A 26,392-nucleotide genomic window follows, 5' to 3' on the forward strand; every position below is an offset into this window, starting at 1 on the left:
AAGTACTTATTCTCTGCATTTTCTTCTCCCCTTCTACTCTGACATGGGGCTGTGATTCAAATTAGAAATTCTGCTCCAGGGGATCATCAAAAATAATTCACTGCCCTTCATTGCAGCATCTCCCTGACACTCACTTCATAGGCTTACGGACTGGCATTTTCCGGTTCATACTCCCCGAGGTGTGAACCTTTTTGCGAGTTAGCTCTGTCTTGAAGGCACCGCCATCTTAATTATCCCACATTTTTCCTCCCCTCCCCCAAAGATCTTCCATATAGGGCTTGATTGCAAGTCTCAACAGCAAACAGGTAGTATTAATTAATGTGCAATCAGCTTAGAAATGAAATAGAAAAACACATGGGACAGCGTTCCATTAGTAAATCATAATATAAAGGCTCCCCACATTAGTCTCTCTGGAGTAAAGGCACCATGTCATGCCTATGCACAGGGCTTTGAACGTAAAAACATAAGAACTGCCATGCTGGGTCAGACCAATGTTCATTGAGCACAGCATCCTGTTTCTGACAGATCCCATGAAATAGATCTAATGCCTGTCACTCACTCCCCTTTGGCAAAGCAACGGCAGCTGCCACCACTTTGCAGCAAGAGCCATGTTTAACCTGGTTACCTGATGATGATCATTGTCACTGGGTAGACCAAACACTGTGGAGGCAGCGTTCACAGCCCCTAGGGAGAGGCGGGAGTCAGTCCTGGTCACTGTTTAAAGGTCACACCGGATTCAGGGATGACTGCAGGATTGCACAAGCCCCTGGCCCAGGATCTTCACTGCAATGACTGGACTAAAACATAAACTAGGAGGGGTACTCGATCAAACCAAAGGTCCAATCTAGGTCACAAGTACCTGGCAGGATCCCAAAAGGTGAATACATTTCATGCTGCTTATCCGTCTTACAGAAGCCCAGTGGCAGTGCAACGTTCAGGCTGGGCCCCCTGCGTCATGCTTTGAACTGCATAGAACGATGGTGTCTTGCCAGGCAGACGAGGACGATGTGAGCTAGAGGGGATGGGGGGTGGGCAAGAGTGAGGGGAGCAGATCACAGAGGAGGAAGACACATAGTAACATAGGAATGGTGGCAGTCTGGGAGACAGAGCATGAATGAGGGGTGTGGGAGGATAGAGAGGAGTGAGGGGATCTGAGGGCTTGCAAAAGGAGGGAGTGAGAAGTGCAGGAGGCATGGGTGGAGGCAGGGAGAGGGAGCACGTGGCGTGCGGGAAGGCCAGAGTGAGGGGATTGGTGAATCTGTGGCAGGTGCAAGACTCAGAAGGGCTGTGCTTAGTGGGGAGATTGGAGGGGCGCGTTTGAAGAGATAGTGAAGGAAGACTGGAGGGGCGCGGAGTATGAGTGAGGGGACTGGGGTGTGAGTCAGAGGGATTGGATCACTCCTTCCTTCCTAGATACCCCTCTTTTGCTCCTGCTTTTCCTCCTCTCCTGTCTATGTCTTTATCCCTCTCTCCCCATCTTGCGATCCTTTCCCTTTTCCCTCTGGTAACAAGCACTAAGATCCCTTTTCCTCTAACTACATCCATTAACTGGACACAAAAATGGCAGAAAATGATTTCATTTTCATAAAGTAAAAAAATAAATCACATTATTTAAACTGCAAAATAATGCACATTTGCCATGTAATTGAACAGGCTTTGATAAAGCTGGGCCAGTAGTTGGTAACTCTTGCTGCAGAACGTTGAAAGCGTTGCTGCAGCCGTAGAGCTCCAGAATATCGAAGGGCCACGCCCCGAGGCTGCAGAGAGGCAACGTTAGGTGCCACGCCAGCTCGAATATACTACAGTATCGCTGAAAGAGCGATGGCCGCAGGGAAACCCTTCCAAGAAGGGGGTGGAGGTGCAAAAGTACAGGACTTCAAGGCGGCGTGGGACCAGCAGAGGTTCCTCGATGCTAAGGGCCTGCAGTAGAGAAGGATAAGGGGCAGACTAGATGGGCCTTGCTAGCTTTCATGCGGTTTCCAGAAAGTGATATATTTCAATTAACTGCTCGTAGTCTATTATATCAACAGCACCCAGCAAGAACTCCACCTTAACTTCCCCAGCAGTCTCGCTGGGCAGAATGGACACTGCCAACATTAAACATTGGTTGAGAGACATTTTTTGGACCTGGTTGTTGGGAAGCCCAGAACAGCTGTAGTCTATGTATTAAAAAAAAAAAAAAATAATAATAATAGCAGGCAGGTCAAATGACTTCTATAAAAGGTGAAGAATGAGGCTATTATAGCCAAAAGAACTTTTCAAAACCTGTAAGAAGGATCAAAATGAAGAAAATAGGAAACAGCATAAGCACTAACAAGTCAGATGCAAAACATTGATAAAGCAGACAAGAGAATCTTACCCTAGAGAAACAAAACTTTTTCAAATACATCTGAAGCAGGAAGCCTGTGAGGGAGGCAATTGGACCATTAGACGAACATAGGTGAAAGGGAAGACAAGGCAATTTCAGAAACATTAAATTAATTGTTTGCAAACTACCTGGACCAGATGGTATACACCCGAGTTCTGAAAGAACTTACAAATAAAATTGCAGACCTAGTACTAGTAATTTGTAACTATAATTAAAATTGTTTATTGTACCTGAAGACTAACATTATATTGGCCACCCTCTAATCTTTAAAAAGGGATCCGGGGTGAGCCAGGAAACCATAGACCAGTGGGTGACATCAGGCTACGAAAAATCTTAGAAACTATTCTAAAGAACAAAATTACAGAACATATAGACAGACATGATTTAATGGGACACAGCCAACATGGATTTACCCACGGGAAGTTTTTCCTCACCAATCTGAAGGGGTTTAAAATGTGGATAATCATGACCCAGTGGATTCAGTGTATTAGGATTTTAAGAAGGTGTTTGACAAAGTCCCTCACAAGAGACTCCAGAGAAAATTAGAAAGTCACGGGATAGGAGGCAATATCCTTTTTTGAATTGCAAACATAGGAAACAGAGAGTAAGACTAAAAACGGTCAGTTTTTTTAATGAAGGAAGTTAAATAGTGGTGTGCCCCAGGGATCCGTACCGGCAATAGTGTCTGATTGACTGATATGATATTCAATTAATGTATTTCCTGCGATTTTCAAGCCCTCTGGCACATAAATGATCTGGAATAGGAAATGAGCGAGGTGATCAAATTTGCAATGACATAAAATTATTCTGAGTTGTTAACCCATAAGCAGATACGGGCCAATACAGTACAATGTGTGGGAGAGCTGGCGCTCCAAGACGAGCGCCCACTCTCCTGGGCGCACGATTTTCTATTCAAATGAGGGCCCGCGGTAATAAGGAGGCGCTGCTTCCTTATTGACAGACGCAGTGGCTGACAGCGGGTTTGATAGCAGATGCTTAATTTTACCGGCATTGGTTGTCAGACGCCGGCAAAATTGAGCATCCGTCAGCAACCCGCGAGCTGATTTTTTTTTTTTTTTTTACAATTTTTTATTTTTTTTTTTTAATTTTGGGGCCTCCGACTTAATATAGCTCTGATATTAAGTCGGAGGGTGTACAGAAAAGCAGTTTTTTCTGCTTTTCTGTACACTTGCCCGGTGCCGGCAGGAGTTCATTTCTGAGAGTAAAATGTGCGGCTTGGCTGCACATTTTACTTTCTGGATCGCGCGGGGCTAATAGGCTCATCAACATGCATTTGTATGTTGCAGGCGCTATTAGTTTCGGGGGGATTGGCCGCGCGTTTTCCATGCGCTATTACCCCTTACTGTATAAGGGGTAAAAATAACGCACGGCCGAATGGGGGCTAATGGTGCGCTATCGGGCATTGGCCCGATAGTAAGAAATTGCAGGAGAACCTTGAGACTGGGCATCCAACTGGCAGATCTTCTTTTGGAACGACGGTATATAAAATTCCTAAATAAATAAATATAGACAAGTGCACATAGGGAAAAGTAATCCAAGCTATAGTTAAACAATTTTAGGTTCCGTATTAGGAGTCACCACCCCAGAAAATCTTCAGAGGGATAGCTGTTAGTCTGGTGTAGCAAAACTGCCAAGTGGCAGGTGGCACCTTATAGACAGTGTCCTAATGAAAAAAAGATAAGGCAGAACTGGGAAAGGTTCAGAGGAGGATGCCAAAATGATAAAGGGAATGGCATGGTTGACCTATGAGCAAAGGCTAGAGGTTAAGGCTCTTCAGCTTGAAGCTGAGGGAAGATATGACAGAGGTCTATAAAGTCATGAGTGGAGTGTAACAGATGAATGTGAACCAGTTGTCTACACTTTCAAAAAAAACCAACAAAAAACAAACAAACTAGGGGACACTGAAATAACTAAGTAGCACATTTAAAACAAATTGGAGAAAATATTTTTTCACTCAATGCACAATTAAGTAAAAGCAGTTGAGGAAAGCCACTGCTTATCCCCAGGTGTAAGTAACAGGGAATTTATCTACTATTTGGGATCCTGCCAGGTATTGGTGACTTGGTATGGCCGCTGCTAGAAACAGGATACTGGACGTGATGGACCCTTGGACTGACTTAGTATGGTGGTTTTTATGATGTAAAGATGTGGCCTTTTATAATACACTTTTTTCTGTGCGTGTATCCTTTGGTTTTCTGATTGACTGATACAATATACAATTAATGTATCTCCAGCGATTTTCAAGCCCTCTGGCACAGGGACCTACGTACTGTACCTGATTTTGTAATTCTCCTCAATATCAGATTTCGGAAAGGCATATAATTTAAATCCTTAACCCAAAGGAAATTCCATTAACTTGCCGATATTCCAATTCTGCTCTTGGCTCCGTATCAGGAAGTGTTCTGAATAAAAATGACCTCCCCTTACCGATTCAAGATCATTTTCAATTAGACAGGAGCCAAGCCATTGTTCCACCCTCCCAGTCTGGGCCAACTCAATGGGTTTTCACCAGACATCAAACCACGGACAAACAGTTGGACAATCACTGCTCGAGCTTTTTCACCCTTCGTTAAAATGCAATGAAAGTAGCCAAAAAACACCTCACCAGCCCCAGTGCAAAGCAAACCCTCCCTCCCCCTCCATGGATGACAGGACTACAGCCCATGAACATAATCCAAAGCACGGAAACTATTGGGTCGAGCCCAAATGTCGGAGGAAACCTCAGCAGTCTCCACTACAGGTTAGCGGCTGGAGTAGCAAGAACAACAAAAGAGATGTTCTCAGATGCCTCCCCCAAGGGTCAGACAATAGAGAAGTGTGAAAATCCGAATCTCCACCGTGGGGGTCTTATCCAATTTTGTTCAGCCTTAGGGATTATTGTCTTGCGCTTTTTGCACATCCTATGACCTCTGAGACACCCAGACAACCACTGAAAAGCAAATCCCACTGTTTCAAACACCACCACACACTTTGGTTTTTTTTAAATACAAAAAGCTTTAATTAATTTTTCTGCAGCAATGTTTAGTCAAAGAGACCAAATCCCATGTCGTCATCGGATTCCTCAGACTCTTCCTTCTCTACGGTCTTCTCCTCAGCTGCAAAGGGTTAAAGGAGGACAGGAGTCAGCCACTTGCCATTACAAACACCGAAATAAGAGCTACAAAGGGGGGGACCATGGCAGGAAGGCAACACTGCAGAGGTCAGTATCTGGTCCTCCTGTCTAGTGGGCTCTGAGCGCATCAGAGGCAATGCATTCGGAAAGAAAGCAGCGGGTACCAGAGAGCAGCAAAACGGTGACAGGGAACACAAGCCAGCAGTATGAACTTTAATATATATTCAGTATGGAAAGGGCTCTCCATAGCCCTGCACAGACTCGGGGCTATTGCCGCCTTGTCACGGACATGCGCTGCTGTTCCCAATAGGCTGATGAAGACCAGCAGTATCACCTCCTTCCATGGGTTTCTGTCACTCTTTCACCAGACAAGGCCAAAAACCTTTAGTACAGCTCAGGATGTTAGACTTAATCCCACACGCATGGGGCAGGAAAACGGTTCTGCTGAGGATATCCCGGATATCCAGCAAGTTAGCGGTGCCTGGCTGCCTGATAGAATGCAGAACAATGCTCTTAATGCAATGTACTTTATGTAAAACAAAGTAATCTATGCACAATTTATTTTTGTAATAAACTACCTCCCTTCCCCCCAAAAGGTTTATTGCACCTATCTCTGCGAAGCTCAAATACAGACCCTTACTTTACGGCTACAGTCTGTGCTGCACAAATACAGTCAATGATCCCCAGCAGCTTACAGCATGGGAAATACGACTGCACAAACCCCTGCTAGGAGTATAACAGGTAGGGATCAGGGGATGCAAAGACTATTTCAAGGCTTGCAGTTCGAGCCAAGGTCTCGAAGACAGCAGCAACCTCTGGAAGGATCTGGTCTGGACACAGCACTGGGCTGCCAGTCACATACTCACCAGCAGCAGAAGCTGCCCCTGCAGCAGGGGCAGCAGAACCAGTACCAGCCGAGACTGCCACGGCACCACCAGCAGGCACGCAGGCAAGCTTTCCATTCCCTGCAAGATACGAAGGAGGAGCGAGAGTAAGAATGTCCACATCACCAGTGGTCTCTAGCGTCAGGCAGCAAGCTGCATGAAACTTCAGATTCACCCATCACGTACTTCCCAGCAGGGCGCCAATACATGCTGTGTTATATGGCTCTGTGCATCATTGCTCTTATGCAATAAGCAACTGCCCTAACAGCCATGATCCACAAACTCATGCACCACCCTGAGTTGATATTTTGTTATTATTCCATTTTAAATTGACTGTTCATGGTTTCATGTTGTAAGTTTAGTGTGCATTGCCTTGGGCAAATGTTCTGTAAAGGTGATTGAGAAATTACATTTCACAGTCTGATAGCCTGCCAGCATTTTTTGTTGCCTGGACTACATGAAATCATGGACACGTTACAGGAGCTCCCAACGCTACGTTTTGTGGTATGAGACGTGTGGGCTTGGAATGGTTTACAGAAGACAAAGCAGATCTTCCTTAACTGTAACATAAGCTCACATAAGGGAGTGCTCTGGCTGTGTCTCAGTACTGGAGTAGCAGGGACAGAGAGCACTGGAAGAGCAGGGTAATTGTAGTTTGTTTCTAAACACAATAGCTACATGTATACAGTAGTTACATTATTTACAATATTTTCTGACACAGCACAAACAATTGCATCACATAACTAACAACCTTAATATCTCAGGCTTATCCAGAATGCTTCCCCATACTTCAGGGGCACAAAGGATCTTTTTCAGGGTCTTAGTCAACGTGTGCAAACGTTGACTAAGAATACAAGTGAGGTCGGGCGCACTGGCATTTCGGCTTACCCCTCGTGTATAAAAAGGTAATGGATGGACGTCAGGCTGGGACTCGAGCGAGACCGGGATGGTAAGAGTTCTGTCCAGAAAGCCTGTTCCGAGCAGCTCAGCAGTCAGCTCATACCTTTGTAAGCTTTTCTGAATTAATTTTGTCCATAAGCGAAACCCAACAGGTACCAATACCAAACCTGTAGGTATTAGAATGGACTCGGGCAAGGAATTATAAAGGCGCTTAAGACAAAAGCCCATTGGAAGTGCAGTTGCTCTTTACACGTCCCATAGGATCACGGGCTTAGAGGATCACGGATAAATGACTTTTTGGCATGCGTACTCGTTCACATAGGAAGCAGGGGTATTATTTTATATTCTGCTGCTTCCACGGGTTTTTGCTCACTATCAACAACATTATCTCATGCTTTTCCAACTGAAGCAAGTTACAGCACGGTGTGAGAAACAGGGAGGTGTAGAAAATAAAAAGGGAGCTAGGAGAGGTAATGGGTAGAGATGTGAATTGGAACCAGAATCGGTTCGGATTTCAGTTCCGATTCACATCTCTAGTAATGGGTACATAAAGGAAGAGAGAGAGCAGCAGCTATCTTAGACTGAAGGGAAGAGAGAAGGTGGAACTGGTGTGAAGTGCGGAGAGGTTTAAGCTGAGGAAGTCTGTCAAGAAATCAGAGTTCCGGTTGTGGGCCAAAAGCGTCTCCAGACACTTAGGTTTTTAGTTTTGCCCTAAAGGTGAGGCGGTCAGGAGGAAGCCTGATGGCGAGAGGTAGGGGAGATGCAGAGGGAAAGCACTGATCCTGAAAAGGCTCTCACTCTCGTGTTGGTAAGTTGCATTTCCTGGGGGACCGGTCCTGCCAGGTGAAACTGAGGCAGTGAGCGCAATGGGTGGGTGGGAAAGGGTAGAGGGTTTTAGAAGTGGGGTGCTCTGCTTGCTGGTATCGAGCAGGCTCCATGCTGGCTGAGTTCTGTACGAGCTGCCCGTCGATGCTTTAGCTTTCTCAGCAGTCCAATGTAAAGGGAGCCGACAGACTTGGACTACTGTTGTAAAGGGGTGGCCATTAAAGAGAGGGTGGAAGTGGCAAAGCTGGAGTGGATGAAATAAGGCCAATTTTGTAACTAACAATAAGTGATAGCATGGGATCTATTTACTATTTGGGATCCTGCCAGGTACTTCTGGCCTGGCCACTGTTGGACAGGATACCTGGCTTGATGGACCCTTGGTCTTATGTTCTTCTAAGCCTCAGCAGCGAGACTGAAGGGTAACAGGAGATCCTGGAGGGCCACAAACAGGTCTGCTTTTCAGGATATCCACAATTTACATACAATGGATGCAGTAATCTAGGATTACTCTAACGTGGCTATGGGTAAGGTCATTTTTTCCAATCTACAGTACTTCTACTTTTAATTTGTTATAATGTAACCAGTCTGAAATCATTTGAAAGCAGTTGTTTAGGTTTGTGTTTGCCTGGTCAGGAGGCACAGTAGCTGGATAACATGAGCATAGGCGTGGGAAAGAATCTGGAAGTCTGATTAGTTTGCCAAGTGGGGCCGTGTAAATGTTGAATAAAGCTGGGGATAAAATGGAGTCTTGTGGTACTCTGCATCAGAGGGGGGCATGGACAAGTCCGAAGGAGACAGTCTGAGTGCGATTATGAAGGAAAGATTTAAGCCAAGGAAGTGGCGGTCCTGAAAGACCTAGGTCTGCTAGGCAGGTGATGAGAAGTTCATGGCCAATGGCATCAAACACTGCTGAGATGTCCGGGGGACTAGGACAGCCTGTTCATGCTCTGGACAGAGTCATAGATCATCCACAATACCTCACACATCCATACCATCTCCACCTTGAAGAGTAATTCAATGGGACAGTAAGTGGATCAACATTGTCCTGAACAGAGAAGCTGATTCAGGAAAACTGTACTGTTGAAACCATCAACTGCATCCTCAGTATAGAAATACAGAGTTGTTGACGGGAGACGGTCTAGTGTACCTCTGTAAAGATAATGTTTAGTACCAGTCAGGCGATGACAATCACCCCACAGCATGTGCATCCAGAGGGAGAACCGACTGCTGGTGATATGTTGGATTTACTGGGAATGAGTGTATTAGTTGTTGTTTGCAAGTGTAAATAATTGTGTGTGGTTAGGGATAACAGACTTTGGATTAATTTTGTTAAGCTAGTACAGATTAGTATTTGGTTGCAAGAATTAGAATTCTGAATTTGCAAAGGACACTTATTGATCTAAAAAGGTAGGTTCCTGGGCAAACAGCAACTGAAAAATAAAAAGCCTTCACATGCTTTCTAAAAATCTTAAAATCTGTAACAGAACAAATCTCTACTAGGAGATCATTTCACAGAGAAGGAGCTAAGTAAGAAAATGCTCTATTACAGGTTGTTTGTAATTAACAACTTTTGACAGTAGGAACCTGTCATCTCAAAGACTGTGCAGGTAAATATAATTGTAGTTTTGTTGCCAGCGCATTAGAGGTAGTTGTATTCAAAAGTTTAAACACCATGGTAACTATCTTAAACCTTGCTCTCCATTCTACCGGTAACCAATGCAATTCACTTAGAACTGGCCAAGATACGGTCAAATTTGCTAGTGCCAGTTAATATCCTGGCTGCTGCATTCTGCAGCAACTGGAGGACATGCATCTGCTTCTTAGGTAAGCAGATAGAGAGCCTATTAACATGGACCATTTGTCCAAACAACAAAGCTTGTAATACTGCCCTAAATAAAGATCTATAAAAACCAGACTTAACCACTTGTGACAATAGTATTGAATCTATGTTAAACCCCAAATTTCTTGTTTCATAGACCAATTCTAACTTTACACTTTCAAACATTATAGATGGCTTGGGGTTCAGATGGGCAAGTTTTACCACCCCATAATATTATGGTTTAGGATACACAGAGGATTAAAAAATTAGTTGTCAGCCAAGTTTTAATCTTTAGCATGCATTCTTGAAAATGCAAGACTGGGAGGGAACACTTCACTTGGTATCCAGAACTGATCATCACCTGGGTACATGAAAAATTTGCCATTCAGTTCCCTGAAGATAGAGCATAACAGCTGAATAAACAAACTGAACAATGCCGGAGACAGGGCTGACCCTTGCAGCAGCCCGTTTTCATCTCTTTCCAGGTACAGTAACTATTCATTATCTGTTGCCTTCCCAATAAAAATGACCGAAACCATAACAGCACAGTATCCCCCACTCTGAAGTTTGCTAATCAGGCCAACTTGCTCATGCTGTATGAAGTGTTGCAGTAAGGTCAAAGTGAATCAAGGAACCTGATTTTCCTTGATCCAGTTCTGAGTATAAGATATCCATCAGGGATAATAGGGTCTCTGTCCCATGCAATTTACAATTCATTTTCCTGTGAATTTAACACCTCATGGGACTCCATATACTTCTCTATTATCTTCCCTAATGTAGGGTTAAGAGTGATCAAATCAGATGGTAAGTCTGAATTTTTTTTTGTATTGGCCTAACAGTGGCAGTTTTTAACTGATTTGGATACGGATTAACTATATGGTGAATATATGCTGTATCTTTCAGACCTCTAAGAATTCCAAATGGACCAGGGTCTACTGCAGATGAAGTATTTTTAAGACCATTAATCACTGCTGTAATCTCTGTCAGAGAGACATGTTGAAATGAGGACCATTTTACTGGTACAACTAGCTGCTCTTTTAGTCCTTAATTAGGAGTGCCCTGTGCTAGTAAGGATAGTCTGCAATGAAAGTTTTAGCAGGAAAGAAATTAGCCAATTCTTCACAGCCTGGAAACCAATGATAGTTTGTGTTTTTACAACCAGTTGTTCAACAGTTTTAAAACGTTCTGTTGGATGGTTCAAAGACTCCTCTATCCTTACGAAGATAGGATCTCTTTTATTCTCTTGACATTGCTTTTTATATAGACACAATTCTCATCTTTACTACTCCTGCAGCTCTACTGACTCCATTGGCTCTCCAGTTTCCTAAGTATTTCTCTCTGTTTTTACAATGTAGATGTATACCACTGGGCCTTCCTACACTGACACCTAGACAACATCTCCCGTGTGGGAGATGTTTTTTCCATACACAGCACTCACTGAATCATTCCATGTATCAATGAGATTATCAATATCAACTGTCTGTGTTACTTCCGTAATTGTACTAGACTCCCATTTGATTTTAAATTGCTCCAGATCAACTTTTGGTCAAATTACTTTCTTGCCTGATTTTATTTTACAACAGTTATTTTCAGTCACCCCCTGCATTTGCAATGAATTAGAAAGTGATCCATCCAAGGCATTTCTAATATTTGTAAATTTCTAAAACTACCTCTCCATTTGATCTGATTTTAGACAGTGCTGGGGAGGAGCCGGCTGTCGTGGTACACGTGGGCACCAACGACATAGGAAAATGTGGGAGGGAGGTTCTGGAAGCCAAATTTAGGCTCTTAGGTAGAAAGATTAAATCCAGAACCTCCAGGGTAGCATTCTCTGAAATGCTCCCTGTTCCACGCGCAGGTCACCAGAGGCAGGCAGAGCTCCGGAGTCTCAATGCGTGGATGAGACGATGGTGCAAGGAAGAGGGATTCAGTTTTGTTAGGAACTGGGGAACCTTTTGGGGAAGGGGGAGTCTCTTCCGAAGGGATGGGCTCCACCTTAACCAGGATGGAACCAGACTGCTGGCGCTAACCCTTAAAAAGGAGATAGAGCAGCTTTTAAACTAGAACAAAGGGGAAAGCCGACAGTCGCTCAGCAGCGCATGGTTCGGAGAGATGTATCTTTAAAGGATACTAATGATGCACTAGAATTAGGGCATCCCGACAGTGAGGTTCCAATAATTAGAAAAGTAGTCCAAATGCCTGTAACTAAAAACTCACCTGAGCTAAAAAATTCTAACTTATCCCTATCAATTAAAAAGCAGAATAAAAATACAATCAAAAAACAAACTTTGAAATGTTTGTATGCTAATGCCAGAAGTCTAAGAAGTAAGATGGGAGAATTAGAATGTATAGCAGTAAATGATGACATAGACTTAATTGGCATCTCAGAGACATGGTGGAAAGAGGATAACCAATGGGACAGTGCTATACCGGGGTACAAATTATATCGCAATGACAGAGAGGAGCAGTCGGGAGGAGGTGTGGCGCTTTATGTCCGGGATGGCATAGAGTCCAACAGGATAAACATCCTGCATGAGACTAAATACAAAATTGAATCTTTATGGTTAGAAATCCCTTGTGTATCAGGGAAGACTACAGTGATAGGGGTATACTACCGTCCACCTGGTCAAGATGGTGAGATGGACAGTGAAATGCTAAGAGAAATTAGGGAAGCCAACCAAATTGGTAGTGCAGTAATAATGGGAGACTTCAATTACCCCAATATAGACTGGGTAAATGTATCATCGGGTCACGCTAGAGAGATAACGTTCCTGGATGGAATAAATGATAGCTTATGGAGCAAATGGTTCAGGAACCGACGAGAGAGGGAGCAATTTTAGATCTAATTCTCAGTGGAGCACAGGACTTGGTGAGAGAGGTAACGGTGGTGGGGCCGCTTGGCAATAGTGATCATAATATGATCAGATTTGATTTAATGACTGGAAAAGGAACAGTGTGCAAATCCAAGGCTCTCGTGCTAAACTTTCAAAAGGGAAACTTTGATAAAATGAGAAAAATTGTTAGAAAAAAACTGAAAGGAGCAGCTACAAAAGTAAAAAATGTCCAAGAGGCGTGGTCATTGTTAAAAAATACCATTCTAGAAGCACAGTCCAGATGTATTCCACACATTAAGAAAGGTGGAAAGAAGGCAAAACGATTACCGGCATGGTTAAAAGGGGAGGTGAAAGAAGCTATTTAGCCAAAAGATCTTCATTCAAAAATTGGAAGAAGGATCCAACAGAAGAAAATAGGATAAAGCATAAACATTGGCAAGTTAAATGTAAGACATTGATAAGACAGGCTAAGAGAGAATTTGAAAAGAAGTTGGCTGTAGAGGCAAAAACTCACAGTAAAAACTTTTTTAAATATATCCGAAGCAGAAAGCCTGTGAGGGAGTCAGTTGGACCGTTAGATGATCGAGGGGTTAAAGGGGCACTTAGAGAAGATAAGGCCATCGCGGAAAGATTAAATGATTTCTTTGCTTCGGTGTTTACTGAAGAGGATGTTGGGGAGGTACCCGTAATGGAGAAGGTTTTCATGGGTAATGATTCAGATGGACTGAATCAAATCACGGTGAACCTAGAAGATGTGGTAGGCCTGATTGACAAACTGAAGAGTAGTAAATCACCTGGACCGGATGGTATACACCCCAGAGTTCTGAAGGAACTAAAAAATGAAATTTCAGACCTATTAGTAAAAATTTGTAACTTATCATTAAAATCATCCATTGTACCTGAAGACTGGAGGATAGCAAATGTAACCCCAATATTTAAAAAGGGCTCCAGGGGCGATCCGGGAAACTACAGACCGGTTAGCCTGACTTCAGTGCCAGGAAAAATAGTGGAAAGTGTTCTAAACATCAAAATCACAGAACATATAGAAAAACATGGTTTAATGGAACAAAGTCAGCATGGCTTTACCCAGGGCAAGTCTTGCCTCACAAATCTGCTTCACTTTTTTGAAGGAGTTAATAAACATGTGGATAAAGGTGAACCGGTAGATATAGTATACTTGGATTTTCAGAAGGCGTTTGACAAAGTTCCTCATGAGAGGCTTCTAGGAAAAGTAAAAAGTCATGGGATAGGTGGCGATGTCCTTTCGTGGATTGCAAACTGGCTAAAAGACAGGAAACAGAGAGTAGGATTAAATGGGCAATTTTCTCAGTGGAAGGGAGTGGACAGTGGAGTGCCTCAGGGATCTGTATTGGGACCCTTACTGTTCAATATATTTATAAATGATCTGGAAAGAAATACGACGAGTGAGATAATCAAATTTGCAGATGACACAAAATTGTGCAGAGTAGTTAAATCACAAGCAGATTGTGATAAATTGCAGGAAGACCTTGTGAGACTGGAAAATTGGGCATCCAAATGGCAGATGAAATTTAATGTGGAAAAGTGCAAGGTGATGCATATAGGGAAAAATAACCCATGCTATAATTACACGATGTTGGGTTCCATATTAGGGGCTACAACCCAAGAAAGAGATCTAGGTGTCATAGTGGATAACACATTGAAATCGTCGGTTCAGTGTGCTGCAGCAGTCAAAAAAGCAAACAGAATGTTGGGAATTATTAGAAAAGGAATGATGAATAAAACGGAAAATGTCATAATGCCTCTGTATCGCTCCATGGTGAGACCGCACCTTGAATACTGTGTACAATTCTGGTCGCCGCATCTCAAAAAAGATATAATTGCGATGGAGAAGGTACAGAGAAGGGCTACCAAAATGATAAGGGGAATGGAACAACTCCCCTATGAGGAAAGACTAAAGAGATTAGGACTTTTCAGCTTGGAGAAGAGACGACTGAGGGGGGATATGATAGAGGTGTTTAAAATCATGAGAGGTCTAGAACGGGTAGATGTGAATCGGTTATTTACTCTTTCAGATAGTAGAAGGACTAGGGGACACTCCATGAAGTTAGCATGGGGCACATTTAAAACTAATCGGAGAAAGTTCTTTTTTACTCAACGCACAATTAAACTCTGGAATTTGTTGCCAGAGAATGTGGTTCGTGCAGGTAGTATAGCTGTGTTTAAAAAAGGATTGGATAAGTTCTTGGAGGAGAAGTCCATTACCTGCTATTAGGTTCACTTAGAGAATAGCCACTGCCATTAGCAATGGTTACATGGAATAGACTTAGTTTTTGGGTACTTGCCAGGTTCTTATGGCCTGGATTGGCCACTGTTGGAAACAGGATGCTGGGCTTGATGGACCCTTGGTCTGACCCAGTATGGCATTTTCTTATGTTCTTATGTTCTAGCGTGTGACCCTGTCAATGTGTAGCATCCTAATTTGTAAAAGGTAAAAGTGTCTGCTTTTCCAAGATTTAAAAAGAATTTAAATAAAATCATAAGATACTTCTAAATTAGTGTATTCAGCAGCCTCATTGCTGAATGTTTTGTGGGCAATTTAACCTGCATGCACAAATGAAAAAAGTCACTTAGCAATCTCTTTTAACTTTTCTATATTATTTATAAACATACAAATCTCTGGGTACAAATCTTTGCTAAAATGTCTACGCAGAATGCATTCTCCTCACCCACAAACACATGGGAGAGGTACTCACCCTGGGCAATAACTTCCTCAATATTTTTGCCATTCAGTTCGCTGATAACCTAAAAAAAAAAAAAAAAGTGAGAAATATTATCTAGGATAAGGAATGCTAATCAGCTCCCTAGCTATTTGCTGGCCAAAGTCAGACCTGGGATGAAGCTCCCTTCACTGACCCCGGAACTCTACCCTATAGGCGATAGATTGGTCGCGTGCTGCTAGTGCAGCGGAGTCATGCTGTGCGTTTCCAGACTCCAGAGGAGTCGTCCATGAATGGACGCGGTCATGCAGCAGGCATTACCTTACTGATGTTCTTCTCTTCGGTTTCAATGCCAACACTGTCCAGGATCTTCTTTAAGTCTTTAGAGTTGGGGCTTTCATTGCCACCAAGCACAGCCAGGAGATAAGCACCAATGTAACGCATCCTAAGAAAATACAAAAAAATTATATACATATATATATATATATATAAATAAATAAATGGACGGTTTTGTAGTAGCGAGCTCTCAAGTAACACTTCAAATTTAAGACAGTGTTTGTTTCTAGGTCTCTTTCATATCACACAGACTATAAACATAATAAAACCATACAAATTACACAGCCGGTGCCTTATTCATTGTAACAGCAAATCCTTTCAGCTGATACTAGGGCTATGTCCAGGGGCTGCTTTTTAGTGCAAAGTAGAATAATGCCCAGTGTCTGGAAGGAATTGAAAAGTGAATCTAGAGTGAATCCATTAAAGGAAAATTAGTTTCTTACCTGATAATTTTCGTTCCTGTAGTACCAAGGATCAGTCCAGGACACCTGGGTTGTGACTCCGCACCAGTAGATGGAGACAGACTAAAACTTGTGGGCGGAGCCATATATGCCCCTGTGCCAGTCACAGCCCCTCAGTCTTACGTAATGTCAAAGTAGCATAGGACAGGTAAACTAACTACAGAAACTATCCCCAACGGGAGCCATGTCCAAAAACCCCCAACTGGAACAAAACTCTCAAAACGAGAAACAGCAACCTAACAACTCAACGAGCGGACTCTCCGATTCTTCAGAGCAGCTGGGGCGGGATCCTGGACTGATCCTTGGTACTACAGGAACGAAAATTATCAGGTAAGAACTAATTTTCCTTTCCCTGTACGTACCAGGATCAGTCCAGGACACCTGGGATGTACCAGAGCTAACTTACCAAGGGTGGGAAGCAGAGAGTCCCGCACGGAGTACCCCCACTCCAAAACCCCCGGCAGTGTCTCGAACATCCAGCCGGTAATGACGTGTAAAGGTATGCAACGACTTCCAAGTAGCCGCCCTGCAAATCTCCTGGGGCGACACCTGAGAAGCCTCTGCCCAGGAAGCAGCGTGGGCACAGGTAGAATGTGCTCGGAGACCCTGCGGCATAGACTTTCCCCGTACTATGTACGCTGAACCAATGGCCTCCTTGAGCCAGCGTGCAATCGTAGCCCGGGAAGCCGGACCCCCACGCTTTGGGCCTGAGACCAAAAAGATGATCCGTAACTCGGAACGGATTGGTGACCTCTAGATAGCGAGGGACTGCCCTCCGGACATCCAACCTCCGCAACTCCTACATCTGTGGCAGCGACGCATCGTGAATGGGAAAAGCTGGAAGCTCAATGGACTGCTTCACGTGGAACGCCGAAACGTCCGTAAAGAGACTCCAGAATCCGAGATCCGAAGGAACGGCTCTCTACAGGACAGTGCCTGCAACTCTGAGACGCGACGCGCCGATGCAATTGCGACAAGGAAAACTACCTTTAACGTAAGATCCTTGAGAGTTGCCCGTTTAATGGGCTCGAAAGGAGACGAGCACAACGCAGAGAGTACCCAATCGAGATTCCATGACGGACAGGGGTGGCGCAATGGAGGACGAAGGTGTTTAGCCCCCCTGAGAAAACGCGCAACATCTGGATGCAGAGCCAGGGAACCCTTGTGCCCCTTGCCCCTCAGACACCCCAGAGCCGCCACCTGGACCCTAAGGGTACTGTACGATAAGCCTTTAGCCACGCCGGCCTGCAGAAACAAAAGCATATCGGATACGGGAGCCACGGTAGGAACCACATTGCGCTCCGTGCACCATTCGTCGAAGACTACCCAGACGCGAACATAAGTCATCGAGGTAGACTGCTTTCGGGCCCGCAACAACGTAGCGACTACCGCATCCGAATAACCTTTCCTCTGCAAGTGCTGCCTCTCAAAAGCCATGCCGCGAGCCAGAAGTGATCTGCATCCGCCGAACAAACGGGGCCTTGACGGAGGAGGCCCGGAAACCCCTGGAAGCGAAGGGAAGACACTATCGACAACTGGAAGAGGTCTGCGAACCACGGTCGCCGCAGCCATTCTGGCGCTACCAAGATTACACTTGCCGGATGCAATTCGATGCGCCGAAGAATCTTGCCGATCATCGGCCACGGAGGGAACACGTACAACAGGACACTCGTCGGCCAAGGAAGGACCAACGCGTCGACGCCTTCGGCTCACCTCTCTCTCCAACGGCTGTAAAACCTGGGCGCCTTGGCATTCTGCCAGGTAGCCATGAGGTCCATATGAGGCGTCCCCCGCTTTCGGCAAATGAGGTGAAAAGTCTCCGGCGCCAGCTCCCACTCTCCGGGATCCAGATGATGACAGCTGAGAAAATCCGCCTGAACGTTGTCGACCCCGGCAATGTGAGACGCTGCTAGGTCGCTGAGATTGCGCTCTGCCCAAGCTAGCAAGAGCTGCGCCTCCTCTGCCACGCCAGGACTTCTCGTTCCCCCCTGGCGATTAATGTAGGATACGGTGGTGGCATTGCCCGACAACACCCGAACCGCCTTTCCCCGTATCAGCGGCAGAAAGGACTGTAGAGCCAGACGCACCGCCCGGGTCTCCAGACGATTGATGGACCACTGAGTTTGGGTCGAGGGCCACCTGCCCTGCCCTGCCCAGGCAGACTGCTCCCCAGCCAGAGAGACTGGCGTCCATGGTTACCACCGTCCAGTTGGGCCCCAGGAGAGACACTCCGCCAGTCAAGTGGTCTGCTTGCGGAAGTGGTAGATGAAACTCCTCCGACACCGGCTTCCAACGGGAAAGCAACGCTGATTGCAAAGGACACAGATGAGCAAAAGCCCAAGGGACCAATGATAGAGTTGAAGCCATAGAACCCAAAACCGTCAGATAATCAGAGACCAGTGGTAGCCGAAGAGACAACAAGCGGCGAACCTGACACTGAAGCTTGCGAACTCTGTCCAGAGACAGGAACACTTTACCCTTCCTGGTATCGAACAGGGCCCCCAGGTACTCCAGAGACTGAGTGGGAACTAGGTGGCTCTTGCTGAGGCTCACCACCCATCCCAGGGATCGCAAGAGAGCGACAACCCCGTTGACTGCCTGCCGGCACTGAGTCTCGGATTTGGCTCGAATCAGCCAATCGTCCAAGTAGGGGTGTACCAGCAACCCCTCTCTCCGAAGCTGAGCTGCGACCACCACCATCACCTTGGTGAATGTCCGGGGAGCCGTGGCCAGGCCGAAGGGAAGGGCTCGGAACTGATAATGTCGGCCCAGGATACATAACCTGAGGAACCGATGGTAGGACGGCTGGATGCCTATGTGAAGGTACGCCTCCGTGAGATCCAAGGATGCCAGGAATTCGCCGAGCCGGACTGAGGCAATTACCGACCGAATTGTCTCCATTTTGAAGCGTGGAATGCGAAGGCATCTGTTTACACCTTTCAGATCCAAAATTGGTCTTGCGGTGCCGTCCTTCTTTGACACGATGAAGTAAATGGAGTAACGGCCGAAGCCCTGCTGCCCTATGGGCACGGGGGAACTGCCCCTAAGGCTTGCAACCGTTGGAGGGTTCCCCTTACCGCTGCGCGCTTTATGGGGCACTTGCATGGCGACACCAGGAACTTGTCGAATGGGGTCCGTGCAAAATCTAACGCGTAACCTTGAATTATCACGTCGAGAACCCACTGGTCCGATGTTATTTGGGCCCATTCCTCGGCAAACAACTGCAGCCGAGCTCCCACGTTTGGGACGAACGACCGCAGCTGCTGCGAGGGATGGACCGGCCTCATCTCATTGGGAGGATTTTGGACCCGCGCCTCCCTGGGCTCCTCCCTGACGGCCGAATCTTTTTCCTCGAAAGGACTGGGACCAAGAGGACGACCGTGAGGGCCCCGAACGGTAAGAAGAGCCAGCGGCTCCCTGCGGACAGGATCTTCTGTCGCCGCGGAAGCGGGAACAGCCCGTGAAAGAAGACCGAGATCTAGACCGATCCTCCGGCAGCCTGAATGCCCTATTCTAACCAAGGGACAACATCAACTCATCCAACTCCTTGCCAAACAACAACTTTCCTTTGAACGGCAGGGCCCCTGGATGGGCCTTGGATGATCCGTCCGCCGCCCAGTTGCGAAGCCAGCGGAGCCGACGAGCCGACACCGCCGAAACCATGGATCTAGCCGAGGTACCGAAGGAGATCATGGAGCGCATCAGCACTATAAGCAATCGCCGCCTTGAGCTGATCAGCTTGCCTGGCCTCCCCTTCCGAGAGACCTGCATTAGCCTTCAGATGCTGTGCCCAGCGCAGGCTGGCCCGCCAAGCGAAATTACTACAGATGGCTGCACGGACCCCTAAGCGGACACCTCAAAAATTTTCTTTAGCTGTACCTCCAGCTTCCTGTCTTGGATATCCTTGAGAGCTGTGGCTCCCGTAACAGGAATCGTCGACCGCTTCGTTACGGCGGACACCGCCGAATCCACTTTCGGCAGACGGAGCAGTTCCAGCGCCTCCTCATGGCCTTGCTCACCTTGAGGCCCAGCTCCGGAGTGTCCCACTCCCGGAACAGGATGTCCGAGACCGTAAAGATGAACGGAAAAGCCACTGCGGGCCCCGTGAGGCCCAGTAGAACTGGGTCCATATTAGCTCCCTGTCTGGGCACCACCGCAGGCGCTTCCACTCCCAGCTCCTGGAGTATAGCCGGGATAAGCGGGGACAGTTCCTCCCTATGGAACAAGCGAACCACCTTAGGGCCGTCCCCCTCGACGGCAGGATTTCCTTTTCCCCCTGCTGGCTGAGACGGACCTTCATCCGGCGCACCATCAGCCCCCCCCAGAGGCTCCTCGGCAGGTCATCCTCTCCCTGGGAGGAAGAGCTTGAGTCCGTGTCCTGCGGAACACCCCGCAAGGGACGGCTTCGCCCTATGGCGCCCCCATCAGGGCCCGTGATAGATTTCCTCTTCCGGGATCTGGTGGATCTGCCAGATCCCTTCGCTGCACCTGTCTTCCCGGATTTACTGCGGCGCTTGCATTTTAAAAACTTACGCAATAAGAGCGCGAAATCCGCGGAGTAGGAAGACCCGGAACCGGACTCCCCAGATCCAGAATGCACGGGAGACCCCGCTCCCCCGGGGCCACCCCCAGCGGGTCGCCGTTGTGGAGAAAGCGCGGGAGGCAAGCCGCCATCTCCTGCTGCCTCCCTCGTGGTTTCTCGGCCTGATGCTAAAATGGCCGCCGCTCCCGCGCTGAGCGGGAACGGGTCCCCCGGGCCTGCAGCGACGGCAGATTCGCGCGCCGGCAATCGCGGCGTTCGAGCCCGGACCCCCGGAGCGGCCCCCGACGAACCCTCGCCGCCAGAGCAAACTTTTTTCTCTAGAGAGCCGCGCGCGCGGCAAACCGAGCCTCTCGGCATGCCACAAGCCGCGCGAGCGAGGAGGAGGAGAGAAGCAATAAAAAGAAATTAAATTAAATAATTGAAGCGGACGCGCACCAACAGTCCCCCCCCCTCGAAGGAACGGAGAGCCGGCACTGAAGTAAAACAGGAGCCGCCGCAAAATAAAAACAGCCAAACTTTTTTTTTTTTTTTTACTACTGCCGCTGTCCTCGGTCCTGAGGCCTGTGTTCCAGCGGGGGTGAGTGAACCGGGCTCCCCGGTGTCACCCCCGACGCTGCTACTGCAAAAGGCGGGTCCTCGACCCTAGCAGCGGCCTCGACCAGGGGGGGATGGTCCCCTCAGGACTTTCCAAAACCCCCCTGGGAGGCAGGACCAGCGGGAATCCAAAGATCAGAAAAAAAGCAGAAAACTTATGTGTTTAAACACTAAACAAAACTAACTAACCAAGGAACCCTGACCATAAAGAAAAAAACCCCAGGGAACCAGGGCTGTGACCAAACCTGCACCACCTACTGGAGACAGAGTAAGACTGAGGGGCTGTGACTGGCACAGGGGCATATATGGCTCCGCCCACAAGTTTTAGTCTGTCTCCATCTACTGGTGCGGAGTCACAACCCAGGTGTCCTGGACTGATCCTGGTACGTACAGGGAATGGCTATTAATCAATTATACTTAGGGAATAGCCACTGCTATTAATTGCATCAGTAGCATGGGTTCTTCTTAGTGTTTGGGTAATTGCCAGGTTCTTGTGGCCTGGTTTTTTGGCCTCTGTTGGAAACAGGATGCTGGGCTTGATGGACCCTTGGTCTGTCCCAGCATGGCAATTTCTTATGTTCTTATGAGCAACATGGAGGTTTGAGAATGTTGTGAACTGGAAGGGCTGCTGGTTCAGCCGGCGCACTCAATATCTGGAGACCAAGCAGCTCACAATGGATATGAGCACCCAGTGCTGTACCCAACTTTTCCACAAATGCAATAGGTGAGACCTTCTGGGGGCGAGGAATGGGCCGGAGGATCCGGAAGTGGACTGGAGGGTATGCCGGTAGTCTTCTTCTGAACCTAAGGGCACTGGCTCACTTATCCAGGAGTCCAATGACAAAGAGTGTGAACCGGGAGGTGCTTCCGGTTTACAGAGGAGCAGCAGCCTGATCTATCACCTCTGACCTACTGGACTCTGCTGTGATGGGGTTCTGATTATGAAGTCACCCCTATAGGCAACATTGAGACTCCAGATGGAGGCGGAGAGGGTGGAATATTCCTTCCATCTCCTTGGTCAGAGAGCTAAAGAAATATCACCAAATCTGTGATTTGTTCAAGCGACTGGTGTCTCCTCTGGCCTGTTATAGGCGATGGTGGAGCCCATCCCATGATGACCGAAGAGAGAGTGAGTATGTGTGCGAGGATAAAGTTTGTGTGGACCCCCCAACATTCAATCCACAACAATCTCGGGTGACTGACCATCAAAAGATCCCAGCTATGGAGAATGAGAGATTTTGTAATCTTTATTAGTTTTTTAAATTTTCCATCAATAAGTAGCCTGAATTAGTCATTACAAGTGCACATCCATGCTGTGCTCAGACAAAAAAAAATGACTGAGTAGGCTTACAAGTCAATGCCCACATAGGAACTCCCATACATGCCTGGCAGAGTAAAGAGCTCTACCAGCGTGGAGATGTGAGTCTGTTTGATGCCGCAGGATGATGTTTACCCCATGTAATGACTAAGTCAGGCTGCTTACTGATGGAAAATTAAAAACTCACATAAATTTGTTTTAATATTTGTAAAGAGCAGACACAAATCCCACCCAAAAATAAAACTAATAAAGATTTAAAAATCTCTCGGTCTCCATACCTGGGATCTTTTGATGGTCCATCACCCTGAGAATATTGTGGATTGGGTAGAGTGGCTCCACATAAACTTTATACTCTCCACACACACAGAGGCACACTCACTCTCTCTCTTCAGCCCACATGGTATGGGCTCCACCATAGCCTATCTAGGCCTCATTTTTGGCCACTATTTGGGGGGGGGATGACAGAGAGACTGAAGACAGTCGGCTCCTCTTTTGCAATGGATCATTGGGACATGCTACAGAGGTGAAGTTTCTGGATGCTGCACCATGGAGCAGTTGGTCCTAAAAATGAGAAGAGCAGCTATTTTAGATCTATTGTTAAAAAAAAAAAACTGCTTTGATTAACTCTATTGTTAAAAAAAAAAAAAAAAAAAATGTACATATGTATATAATCCACGTATTATCTCCACCACCCCCTGTTTTACTGACTCCTTGTTAAAATTTATATTATTGTAAAGCTTGTTGCTAGGTTATGTTACATTGTGAACCGAGGTGATGTTTTGCAAACGTGCCTCGGTATATAAAAAACCCTTAAATAAATAAATAAATAAATAAATAGTCCTCAGTGAAGCACACAACCTAGTCTGAGGGCGGTTACAGTGGCAGGGCCATTAAGCAATAGTAATCAAATGCTATCAAATTTGACAATCATTGGAGGAAGGACATTAAAACTATTACAGTAGCATGTAACCTTAAAGCGAGAGACCATGATAGAATGAGAAAGGTACTTGGAAAAAAATAAATAAAAGACCAGATGTAAGGGTTAAAAGTTTGCATGATGTATGGACATAGTTTAAAAATAACATTTTGGAAACTCAGATATGTATTCATGCATTAAAAAAGGTCAAAGGAAGACCAAATGACTGCCAGTGTGGTTTAATGGTGAGGTAAAGAAGCAGAACTAAAAGTGCAACATTCAATAAACAGAAAGCAGACCTAAATGATGAAAACAGGTATGAGCATAAGCACTGACAAGTTACCTGTAAAACTATTTAATTTTTCTATGCCGATATTTGATTCAAAATATCACACCGGTTTACATAGAACAGGATGTCTCAAAGGTAGGCCTTTGGGTGCCATGATACAGTATAACAGATTAACCGAATAAATATAACAAAACTTGTTTTACAAAATCACTATACTAACAGTACATATGTTCTGAATTTAACTTACTATGTACAATGGCAGGGGGGGGGGGAGGGAACTGGCAGTGCCAAGAGAGGATAACCAAAAGTGGTGGGGGGAGGGAGGAGGGATAGGGAGGCGGGGATTAATTCTTTGGAGGGAATGCTTTTTAACTATCCTATAGTTAGATAGGACAAGAGAGACTTCAAGAAAATGCTTGCCAATGAGGCAAAAAACTAACAACTTTTTCCAAGTACATTCAAAGCAAAAAGCCTGTAAGGAAAGTCAGCTGGGCCACGAGATGACCACACCTAAAAAGTTATTTAATAGTGACATTCTGAGCAACTAGAACAAGTATCTGTAACAATCGAGGATGTAATAGATCAGACAAACTAAAAAGGGATACAAATCAGTAGAACTGGATGATATTCATCCCAGAGTTCCAAATGAACAAACACATGAAAGTCTAACTTATTAGTAATGCATGACTTTTATTTAAAAAAAAACAAAATCCAAGATTGCTGGAGGACTGAAATGTAGCCAATGTGATACAGGTTTTTCAAAAAGGGCTCCGGGAGTGATCTTGGGCAAGGTCACAAGGAGCAGCAGTGGGAAACTATAGACCAGTGAGCCTGGTCAGTGCTGGGCAAAATGGTAGAAGCCATTCTTAAAAACATTGGCCATATAGATAGACATGGCTTAACAGGAAAAAGTCAACAAGTTTTTTAACAAGGGGAAATGCTTTTGTGTATTTGGATTGTCACAATGCATGTAACACAGACTCCTATGGGAAACACCTCAGGAATTACAAAGTCATGGGATAGGAAGTAATGTTCTATTGTGGATTGGTAATTTGTTAAAATGCTGGAAATAGAGGGCAGGATTTAAACGGTCAGTTTTCCAAATGAAGATAGGTCAAGTTGAAATTGGTACTAGGACCTGTGGTGTTTATTTTCATAAACGATCCGGAAAAGGGAACAAGGGAGGTGATCAAATTTACAGACGATACAAAATTATTCAAAGTTGTTAAAAAGGCAGCAGATTGTGAGGAACTGCAAAAGGACCTTGTGAGACTCAGGAGACTGGGCAAATGAAATTTAATATGGAAAAATGCAAAGCAAAGTGATACAAATAGGGAAAAAAGTATTCCAACTACAGGTACACGATGGTGGGTTCTGTATTGGGAGTCACTACCCAGAAGAAGGACTTTGGAGTTCTTGTGGATAACCTCGACTCAGTGGGTTTAAAAAGTAAAACAAAAAAAAGAGTAACAGGAAACGGATCTGCTTAAGGGAACCGCACGTTTTTGTGCCCTTGATTGGCCACGTCAGAGCCAGGATGCTGGGCTCGATAGGCCTTGGTCTGATCCAGCATGGCATTTTTTATGCGCTTGTGTGCGCGATCTGGTGTGAGGACGCTCCCTGCCAGGAGCCGCAAACTGATACCCTTCTTCCGTCCGATGCGCGGATACTGCGATTAGGGAAACACTGCTACCCTCCAGAGAACAGGCAGGAAGCCAACAGCGCGGGAGGCCCGGTGGAAAGCAGACGGCTAAGGCGGCGGCTTGCAGTCAATAACCACCGGGCTCCCCAGCGCAATCGCCCGCCGCTTTCCTCTGCGCCTCCTCCAGAACTTACTTGCTGCAGGGTAGTAGAGCAGAGCTCGCGTGCACTGCCTGCACACAGGACTCGGAGCTGGCGGGAAAGAGGGAGGAGGCAGGCTTGCTACCCTCTGATGTCACACTACCAAGAACGGCTGCTGCTATTGGGTGCCCGAGAGAAGCAGGCCAACCAATGAATAAAAGATAAAGAGAACCGACAGTCGAGACGTCGAACGGGGGCGGTGACAAGTTCTCACATGTACTGAGGGCAAACTAACTTACTTTAAAGTGAGAGACAGGCTAGACTTGGGTTTTCTGTATACATCATGGTGCAATGAATCATTTGTCCAACTTTTTACCCCGAATTTAGCACGACTGGTGCCAAAAACCCAGGCTTGACATGAAATTTCACCCTGAGCCTCGGCTTGTTTTGTGCATGTGACGTGTGGAGTATAATGTTCAGTAGATGCAATATTCAGACACGGCTAACGGGAGTAGAACGCGGGACTAGGCCATCGCCTAGGGTGCCGGAAATGGTCGTGGCGGGACGCAAGGGCGCCATTCTTCAAATTTGCGCAGGATGGAAGAACCAGTGTTGCCAACCTTGCTTATTTCCTGCGAGGTTGGGCTTTTTTTTTCTAGCGATTCGCTATTTTTTTTTTCTTCAATTCGCG

General features: G+C 46.1%; 1 protein-coding gene across 1 annotated transcript; it reads right to left on the bottom strand.

Annotated features, from left to right (window-relative positions):
* Positions 1-5,363: 5,363 nt before the first annotated feature.
* Positions 5,364-25,906, bottom strand: RPLP2 (ribosomal protein lateral stalk subunit P2). Its single transcript, XM_029582822.1, has 5 exons — positions 25,756-25,906; positions 15,784-15,907; positions 15,499-15,547; positions 6,368-6,466; positions 5,364-5,484 (listed from the first exon to the last, which is right to left on the bottom strand). Exons 2-5 carry the CDS (start codon positions 15,904-15,906, stop codon positions 5,411-5,413), a joined length of 345 nt encoding a protein of 114 aa, XP_029438682.1. The 5' UTR covers position 15,907; positions 25,756-25,906; the 3' UTR covers positions 5,364-5,410.
* Positions 25,907-26,392: the final 486 nt, after the last annotated feature.

The sequence above is a fragment of the Rhinatrema bivittatum genome, chromosome 17 (genome assembly GCF_901001135.1).
Source record: "Rhinatrema bivittatum chromosome 17, aRhiBiv1.1, whole genome shotgun sequence".
Taxonomy (NCBI): Eukaryota; Metazoa; Chordata; class Amphibia; order Gymnophiona; family Rhinatrematidae; genus Rhinatrema; species Rhinatrema bivittatum.

Excerpts from the sequence above, each read along its gene's own strand:
- RPLP2 (XM_029582822.1), bottom strand. The coding sequence starts at position 15,906 with ATGCGTTACATTGGTGCTTATCTCCTGGCTGTGCTTGGTGGCAATGAA. Across the intron at positions 15,548-15,783 it reads AAGAGAAGAACATCAGTAAG|GTTATCAGCGAACTGAATGG; the intron begins GTAATGCCTGCT and ends TTTTTTTTTTAG. Across the intron at positions 5,485-6,367 it reads AGGGGCAGCTTCTGCTGCTG|CTGAGGAGAAGACCGTAGAG; the intron begins GTGAGTATGTGA and ends AACCCTTTGCAG.